This window comes from Magnusiomyces paraingens (assembly GCF_902498895.1).
Source record: "Magnusiomyces paraingens strain CBS 517.90 genome assembly, contig: contig3, whole genome shotgun sequence".
NCBI lineage: Eukaryota > Fungi > Ascomycota > Dipodascomycetes > Dipodascales > Dipodascaceae > Magnusiomyces > Magnusiomyces paraingens.
The window spans coordinates 65,291-75,191 of NW_022474069.1; the positions used below are offsets into that span (position 1 = coordinate 65,291).

A 9,901-nucleotide genomic window follows, 5' to 3' on the forward strand; every position below is an offset into this window, starting at 1 on the left:
TTTTGTTGGGACTTTATGTATGTAAATTTAATAACTTTACAATTATAAAAATAGTTAAGTTACACACAATGTGTTTTTCTCAAGCATGTTTTATTGATTCTAAGTTAAAAAATTTAACAGAAAGAATGTGGGAAAGTAATGATATCTATTATGAAATCAGAACTGATTTTAGTTTTGTCAAGAAAAAAACCGAATTAGATGTCAACACTAATCTTGTTAAACCTTGTTAAAGTAAAGTTATAATTTGCTGTATTTCCATCTTAATACTCCTATTATCTGTTTTCAAGTGCTCAAAAAATAATTTGTCACACTATTACCTACAGTTACAGTTTATTATAATAAACTTATATATATTGAGCTCATACAAAATACAACAGGTAAGATAATTAATTATATTCATTTTTTCACATTGTTTGTTTTTATTCAAAAGTTATTTTTCACATGATCTAAACATATATTTTAATTAGTTCTTCACTTACACCACTCGTGGTTAAAACACCAATATCAGTTATCAGTGCAGTTACATATTGATGTGGGGTGAAGTCTGTTGTAGGTAAAGTTTCTAACTCTTTATTTTTTGTTTCGGTTGTGAATTCCAATGGATAATCGGTTGCAATATCGCTTGGAGAAACCGGATATAAGCGAACAAACTTATGACTTTCTGCGACAACATAGAAAGGAACCTTGGTATCTTTAGCTAGTACACCGATCTGGTATGTGCCAGAGGCATTGATGACACCACCACTTTCTGCTACACCTTCTGCACCAACAAATATCTTATCTACTTTTTGAATCACATAACCAACAGTTACATCTGCAATTAAACAAACAGGGATATTATTTTTGCGAAGAATCTCGGCCGTCTTAAAGCCATTTTCTGTTACTCGTGACTCAGTCACGTAAACACGGAAGCGAATTAATTTTGAAGCTGCTAAAAGTAACAATGAAATAACGGCTCGGGAATGGGCATGAACTAAAATAACATCGTCATCTCTTATAAATGGAAGTCCATTAGATGCGATAGTTTTTCTTGCATCTTTAGCTCTTTGTGCAAAAAGTCGACCATTTTTCATCAAATGGTCCTTACATGCCTCCCAATCACCCATGTCATTAATATTTCTTAATACAAACCGAGTGAAAAGATCGCATCCAGCAGTTAAGCTGACAGAATTCTTAACATCTTTTTTTAATTTTGAGGTAGCATCAGCCAGCACCTTAATCAGCTCAGAGGAAGTCGAGGCTAATTTGTTAGATATTTAAAAAAATATATATAATCAAGCATATAAATGAATCCACTTACTTTGCGTAACACTTAATAGAACAACCAAACTTTCAATAGCAGCAACTGGCATTGTTATTTCTGAATCATCTTCTAGAACTTTTAAATAAGTAGCTTTAATATCAAATGTGCCATCATCGGCATAAATCGGTACAACAGCTAATGGTAACTGTACAGCTGATAAATGGATTATTAATAAGAAATGTTTCTTTAATTCTTGATTTCAAAGTTAATACTCACATCCATTTTTGATTTCTTTCGACATAGCAGAATGTATAGTTTCGATTATCAAAAACCTAAGCTTATGATTAAGAAAAACTTTTTTCGGTGGTCAACACTTAGTGTTAACGAAATTTTTCCACAGAAAAAAAAATGTTTCTTGACACCAACTCACTTATTATATGACTACTCTTTATGGAAGTTATTTTATATTTGTATATGATTTAAAAAACTTTTGCCTCTCCCCCTTATTTTCAAAGTTTTAAATACCCTAGAAAGAAAAAAAAAAGAAACACCGAGGAAGTAACAAGTGAAAAAGAGAAATGAAACAATTGGGAGATAACTCCTAAAAATAGTATCAAATCATCGAGTTCTCTAAAAATTACTATACAAATCTCACTAAACACCTTCTCACGTCTACAGTACTACAGATTCCATTTTTATAAATTTGTTACAGTTGAAAATTTTGACCACAATATCGTTCTAAACCTGAAAAAATCCTAATGGTAATTGACTGTATCCTGTCTTGAGTTTCTGATAGTTGATAAAAAATTCCTTAGGAAAAAAAAGGAAAGTAGGAGGTGATGTAAGTCGATTCTGCTAGTTTTAATAATTTAATTGATTACATTGATTCTTAATTGTGACTTCATAGACAGTTGTTTGTGTGAATTTTGAAGGGGTTTATGAGTTTACATTTGACTTTTAGCATCGGATCTTCCATTTTGATATTTAATATAATGGTAATATGTTTGCGTCTTTGTGAAGAATGTAGACCAGGATGTTGAAAAGAGTTGAGCATGTATTTGTTGTGATTTGTTGCCCATCTTTTTAACGAATGTCAAGCTATGTCACCGGGCCCTAACTCATGAGCTAGCACAATAGGTGTTATGGGGGTGCCTCTGGGTTCAAGGAGCTAAGTGGTTAGGGTTATATGACCTGAAACTAAGAAGGATCACCACCATCATCAGAGATTACTAAAGAGAAAGCTAAGTCCCATCTTAAGCGCGCTTATAAAAATTTATTGAGAAAAAAATTACATTGAAAGGAAATAAAACTACAGCTGGCATATTCATAATAACAGCTAGTGCTACAAAACGGTTAATGTTTGTAATGGGGTTTTTGTATTAGAGTAGAGTTAAAGTAAGCAGTAATTTGACTTGTAATTAAATAAAAACATGAAAGGGCCATATGCATCTTATAAGCAATTATAAGCAATTTTACAGGTAACCATGATTAGCCTTTTTTAATAGAACTTCATTTTTTGATGACAACCATCCCTATTTTTTCAATATAAAATTTATTGCTCAGATATATAAAAAGTTACAATGAGCTTTCCTCTACTAATGAGAAAGCCATGGGCTTATTTAAATGCTTTCAATTTAATAAAGTCATTTCAAAAACAACATCATGGTAACATACCTTTTTTATGTTTTAATTCGAATTACAGTACAAAATCTTCAACCATTTATGATCATTATAAGCTCAGAAATATTGGAATCATAGCTCATATTGATGCAGGAAAAACAACTACTACAGAAAGAATGCTTTACTACTCAGGCTTAACCGATCGAATTGGTGACGTTGATCAGGGAGATACAGTAATGGATTATTTACCAGCTGAACGTGATCGTGGAATTACAATTACATCGGCTGCTATTACTTTTCATTGGAGAGATCATAAAATTAATTTGATTGATACACCAGGCCATGCCGATTTTACTTTTGAGGTCATTAGGTCTCTCCGTGTTTTAGATGGTGCTGTTACTATTCTAGACGGTGTAGCTGGTGTTGAAGCACAAACTGAAAAAGTTTGGAAGCAAGCTTCAGAAATGGAAATCCCTAGAATTGTATATGTCAACAAGATGGATCGTGAAAGTGCAGGTTTTGGTCGTACAGTAAAAGAAATTGTGTCGAAATTAAATACTCAGGTTGCAATTATAAATTTTCCTTTTTTTGAAAATGGAAAAGTCAACTCCGAAGGCAAGTTTCAAGGAATTGTTGATGTTATTGAGAAAAAGATAATTAAATGGTCTGAGGGGTCAGATGGTAAAAACATTCAAGTTTTAGACATCACAGAATACAATGAAGTTGCTTTAGAATGTGAAAAAGCACGAACCGCCTTAATAGAAACACTCACTGAGCTAGATGACAATTTAGTTGAACATTATCTTGAAATTGGAAGCTATATGGATGTCTCACCAAATGAAATAAAAAAGGCTTTAAGAAAGGCTTGCTTAAACAAAAAAATTGTTCCGGTATTATGTGGTGCTAGTTTTAAAAATATAGGTGTTCAACCTTTGTTAGAGGCTGTTATTGATTATCTACCATCTCCCATTGAAAGACCTCCTCCTAAAGCAATTACTTTAAATCAAAATAAAAATGCCAAAAAAACAGCTACTCCTTATGAAACACAAATTACCATAGATCCAAGCAACAAAAATCTTACATCAGCTCTTGCTTTTAAAGTTGTTCATGATAATAAGAAAGGAATGATGGTTTACGTCAGAGTTTACTCCGGAACATTACACCATAATAGTATTGTTCTTAATTCAACTACCGGCAAACGCGAGCGCATAATGAAACTTTATCAAATGCATGCAAATCTACCAATTGAAACTACCTCTATTGAAGCAGGCAATATAGGCGTAATTGTTGGTACAAAAGAAATTAGAACGGGTGATACCATTGTTGCCCATGGCTTGAAAAGAGACGGTGTTAAGTCATTATCTAAAGCCGAATCACATCTTCAACTTCATCCAATCAAGATACCTCCTCCTGTTTTTTTCTCTAGTATAGACCCTTTAACTTTGGCTGACACTAAAAATATGGAAGAGGCTCTTGTAGTTTTACTTACAGAAGATCCAAGCCTTCATGTTATGTATGACGAGGATTCTGGTCAAACAATGTTATCTGGAATGGGTGAGCTTCATTTAGAAATTGCCAAAGATAGACTTGTCAAAGATTTAAAAGCTAAAGTCGAGGTAGGAAAAATTATGGTTTCATATAAAGAAACTATAATTGATTCAACCAAAACTTGTACACAATTGGCGACATTGTCTACTCAAACTGATGAAACTGGACCATCAACTGCTACTGTATCACTGTTAGTTGAACCGGCTGATTCAGATATTTCATTAGGTGCTGAGATCATATCCCGAGATAACATCTATGTTTCATACCCTGAGCACTTGCCTGAGAATTTTTTAATACCTTCAAAGGACATCTTAAGATCAGTAAATCGTGGAATTGTTCCGGGAATTGCTAAAGGAGGGTTAAAATCACATTTGCCACTTCACTCTCTACATGTTAAAGTTTCAAATATTTCTATCCCTCCTGATATAACAAACCCATCAGCAATATCTTTGGCTACAAGATTAGCCATTGAAGAAGCTTTACAATCTATCAAAGTTGAATCATATTGTATACTAGAACCAATTATGGATGTTAAAGTTATGGTAGCTGAAGAAGATGTGGGAACAGTCGTTAATGACTTATCTAGTAATCGCCGCGGCTCAATAATTTCTTTAAAAGACAGCGAAGACTTCTTTCAGGAAAATACAAATGATATTAACTATAGAGATTTGGCAAATTCTATATATACACCTCCGGACTTTACTATGTATATGTCAAAGCATGGCGATAGAGCCAGATCATCTCAAAGTATAATAAAGGCACAAGTTCCATTAGAACAAATGATTGGATATCTTAATTACCTTAGGAGTCTTACAAAAGGAAGAGGCACTTTTACTATGGATTTCCACTCTTATCAAAAAGCACCCACGACTGTTGATTTTAATAGGTAGAGACTAAATGGACATATTTTATGGTATATTTAAATTGAATTTTTTACGTAATATGTAATAAACTTCTATTATATATATAACTGTTATTCCATTTAAAGAATTTAGTCTAAAGCTAAACCTGAGAGCTTAGGTTTCATTTCTGGAGGAAGCTCTTTGTGAGTTCTGTAATAATCTAGTAATTCTTTATTAGACTGATCAACGACCTCCTTCTCACGTTCCGGAGATAACTGTTTTCCACCAGTTCTTAAAGCTTCTCCAACAACTTTCTTCCTATGAAGCCATGATTGAGCTGGAATGGGTTTTTCTTGCATAAGATAAAAATCAGAAGTGCATGAAAATCTTTTCCACGTAAAATTTTCTTCTGGATTGCACCCACAATTCCTTTTTTTGTGAATTTCGGGATCCGTAGGGCAACTGACAAATGGCATGTGTTTATATCCAATGTCATCAAAATGATGAATTTGTGATTTATTCAAAAATAAAGCAGCAGCAATAGAATGAACAGGTGCATCACCCCATCTTTCATAAAAAAATCCACCTGAATTATCTAGATATTCGAAATATTTTCGGTAAGCCTCACTGCGCCAAAAGTCCATGTCACCAATCTCGAAATTTGACCAAAAATGACAATAATTGTAATTTTCACCAAAATCCCAAGAGACAAACTCAAGCATGTTATTTTTAGCCAAGTACTCAGGATGTTTACCGATAAATTCGCGTGTTGTATTCCATAACGTTTTAATAGTAGCAGGATATTCATGTAAAGATGTTGTAAAACCATAAGCATATTTATTATCAGTCATAAACTGAAAAACGTCGTAAGGAATATCACAATAAAATGTGACATCAGGCTCAATACGCCAATAGTATTTAAATTGATCTAAAATAGGATGTCTCCAAAAAAACCCAGATTCATATCGACACATGTGCCGATATGATTCTGAACCTCCATATAAAACTCCTTGATCTTGCATTTGTTCCCATGACGTTTTTGCCTTGTTCAAATCAATCGATGAAGGAATACTCCAATGCTCTTTAGGAATTTTTCCATAGTGAGTTTTTCCAGAAACAAAATTTGTCGTAACTTCGATAAACTCAGGTGTGAAGTCCTCATCATTTAAAAAAACCCAATCGTAATGAAACTGATGATTAAATCTATCTTCAATCAAACGAATTGAATTGACCAAGTTGTACAAGTCTCTGTTTCTGGCCAAACTAATAAATGTAGCATTTGCTTTTACGTAAGATATTTTTTTCTGTTGTTCGGCAACATCATTCTCTAATTGAAGATTGGGCCGCTGTTTTTCTAACTGCTCGACATGTTTATCGTTGTTTCCCGGTATTCTATTAACTTGAGTGTACTGAAAAAAAAAAATTAGTATTGCTGCTGCTGCGATATATCGCAAAAGCTTAGAGCTAATTTTTGGCATTAGTTAAAATAATAGTAATTTGGATAGCTTTCGTAAAGTAAAAACAGCAAGCATAATGTGTTTACATTTATCCTATTCAATTATAATTGAATAAGCCCATGCAAATGGAAAGGACATGTGTACTTGTTAAGCATTGTAATAACCATGTAATATTATTATGAAATGTCAATATTACATAGTTAAGAACATTAATGTTCTTCAAACAATAGCCCATTTTTTTTAGAAATTGCATATTACATAATGTATTTATTCCTATTGACTTATAAGTCAACTAATTAGTCATTGTGTACACACACATGAAATCAATGACGATTTCGTGGTTAGGGTTTAATTACTATGGGTCAACTCATAAAATTATATAAAACTACTTTTGTTGATTCTTCTTTACATTCCACAAAAAAAAAAAATAGTTTCTGACTGAAAGATGACTAATCTTTCCCCATTCTTTTTTTCACTTCTTTTCAGCCTATATTAATTCTTCTTTACATTCCACAAAAAAAAATAGTTTCTGACTGAAAGATGACTAATCTTTCCACAATTTTTTTTTCACTTCTTTTCAACCTATAAACTGTACATTTTTTATGGTAACCCCCAAAAAATTCATGGAAACAGAGCCTAGATGTGAACGTAGCGAGCCACCATTTTTTGAAAAAAAATGTCAACACCAACAATACAAACATCATTCGAATAACAGTTACGAATAGCAGTAGCACAGTTAAATACTTAATTGCAAATTATATAGTAGCACGGGTAATCGACTTATATAATAATTTTCACTATAAAATCTCTTGTTACAACCCTAACCACGGAATTTTCAATCGATTTTACAGTACGCGTACGGTAGCTGTGATTAATTGGGGTTTTATTAAAAATCATAGAGCCATCAAATTAAATAGAAAAACAAAAAGTACAAACATCATTTAAATATTAGCATAGTGCGAGTTACGTTAACCATAGAAAACCGAAAAGTGACTCTATTCTTCAAAAGTACGGAACTACCGCTCACTGCTTATGGCCCTTTTCCAAGTATCTTAAAACTTCCAGTATCGGTATGCCATCTAATTGAACATTTATTTGACCCAGGATGAGCTTCTCGGCCATGTGATCGCCAAAGTGGACATTGGACTTTTGGAATACTGTGTATTCTAGTACAATGCTTTTTAAACTTCAGTTTTCTTCTAAACCAAACTTGCTCCATTCACAAGTGGGTTCTAAGAATTCGATTAATATAACTTAGTCCGTGATTGGCATCAGACTTTTGGATACGTTGCGTATAAAGGTGGAGCTCCGAGTGAAGAAAATTTCGATCGCAATGGCTACATTTATACCACCAACATTTCAAATTTTCGATTGGGCGACCATTAAAGTCCAATGTTTTAGAGCGAGGTAGACTTTCTACTTTTACACGAGCCAAGTCTTGGAGGTTACACTTCCATTGCTTGAGACAGGATTTCGGACTAAGATTGATTGTACAGAAGATATTTTATTGGATCTTTGATTAGGATGTTGATATTCAATATTGCATCTCCAACAGCCCAAAAATAAGCTCTGATGCCAGCTTACGAGGAACAGAAGGCTTTTGACTACTGTATTATAAAATAACAAAACCAATTAGTTTTTGTACCTTATGATACTAGTTGTGAAGGTCTGTGAACATGACGTGATGTTGCGTCTGTTATCTTTGTTCTTGGTTTGTTCGACAACGTATTTGGCGACAAAGACCCCCAAAGACCTTCGCATTATTCGACATAGTTCGAAAGAAACAAATAGACACAAAGTTGTAATGTAACAGAGCTGAAAAATCTTTTTTGTTACTTGTAACACTTTTTTACAAGAGCTTAATTATTAAATTAATTATTATTCTTGAATAAAATAGTTAAACTATTTTCTAGAAAAATTAATTTAAACTATATTAATATAACAATAAAATATTTCAACATACATAATAACAAAATTTATAGGCATCTTTATATATTACCAAAATTAATACATTGATTTCTTATTTCAAATTCAATCATAATTAATGAGTAAGGGTCCTTAAATATATGTTGATAGTTTAAAGACATTTCATTTGACTTTTTGTTTTTAAATTATAGAAATTTCCATTAAATACTCTGAACTATGATATATCCTTGTCTAACCTAAATATTGTTATGAATTCTAATTCAGCACCATTAAAGATGAGTCCTAAAGCTACTCTTAAAAGTAAAGAAATAGGCTTGGGAAAAAATATTGAGGATATCAAAAATCCAAAAGAATCACAACAGTTTCAAGATTTAAACGTTTTAAACAGGCAAAAAATGCAAAAAATGCAAAAATTGACTTCTACTTCAGATGCTATAAGCAAAAACAACTTATTTGACAAAATCACTACAATGAACAAAAATAAGTTTGACCTCTCTAGTGACATCAATAACCCAATAATATACACCGGCATCAATCTGATAAAAAATAACAGTGTTAAAAGCGACCGAAATCATTTAAAATGGAGCGAAATAAGAACAACAGAAGAAATCATAACATTTCAAGAACCTTCACAAGAACTATTTTCTCGTGCAATTGCAGCTTTGCTTGAGTCAAGAAAAATAAAAGTCAACAAGGATGCTTTTAACTGCATTGTTTCAATAGCTGAAGATTGTATGTATTTTTGATTTTTTTTTTTTAAAATCTGACCTTTTGATTGAATAGACTTATGCGCTTTAATGAAAGAGTTGCGAAAAGCTAGTATGATTCAGAGAAGAGTTTCACCAGGTATAAGTGATGTAATGCTTTTATTACATCTTTCAGGTTTACATTTGAGTGTTCTAGAGACAGAGGTTCAAGACGAAAAAAACAATCCTACTATTTTACCGGATGCTTGGACGGGGATAGAACTTACTATGCTTCAACACTCAGAGCGCGATTCTTCGAAGTCATTTATTGAATCTAAAAAGACCAGCATTAAAAAGCTATTACCAAGCACTTATAACAGAGGATTTCATATACCTTCTTGGATGCCACCATTTCCCCCAGAACATACTTTTCGAAATACTCCTTATCATCCAAATAGAGTATCAAACCCTAGAGTTCTTCGTGAAATGATAGTGCAAGAAGGCCAACTTGCTGAACAAGCACTAAGAAGACTTACAGGTGTAATTAAGATGAATGATAATGAGATCCTACTAGATGAT

The 9,901-nt window shown here is 32.7% G+C and overlaps 3 protein-coding genes across 3 annotated transcripts; 1 reads left to right on the top strand and 2 right to left on the bottom strand.

Annotated features, from left to right (window-relative positions):
* Positions 1 to 201: 201 nt before the first annotated feature.
* SAPINGB_P003333 (uncharacterized protein) lies at positions 202 to 1,544 on the bottom strand (the record flags this gene model as incomplete). The annotated part of the gene is made up of 4 exons (XM_031998051.1): positions 202 to 207; positions 480 to 1,240; positions 1,301 to 1,456; positions 1,520 to 1,544. 4 exons carry the CDS (start codon positions 1,542 to 1,544, stop codon positions 202 to 204), a joined length of 948 nt encoding a protein of 315 aa, XP_031853942.1.
* A 1,495-nt stretch (positions 1,545 to 3,039) lies between these two features.
* SAPINGB_P003334 (uncharacterized protein) lies at positions 3,040 to 5,301 on the top strand (the record flags this gene model as incomplete). Its single annotated transcript, XM_031998052.1, has 1 exon — positions 3,040 to 5,301. The coding sequence occupies one exon, from the start codon at positions 3,040 to 3,042 to the stop codon at positions 5,299 to 5,301; it is 2,262 nt and encodes a 753-aa protein (XP_031853943.1).
* Positions 5,302 to 5,402: 101 nt separating this feature from the next.
* On the bottom strand, positions 5,403 to 6,731 carry SAPINGB_P003335 (uncharacterized protein; the record flags this gene model as incomplete). Its single annotated transcript, XM_031998053.1, has 1 exon — positions 5,403 to 6,731. One exon carries the CDS (start codon positions 6,729 to 6,731, stop codon positions 5,403 to 5,405), a length of 1,329 nt encoding a protein of 442 aa, XP_031853944.1.
* Between the last annotated feature and the right edge of the window lie 3,170 nt (positions 6,732 to 9,901).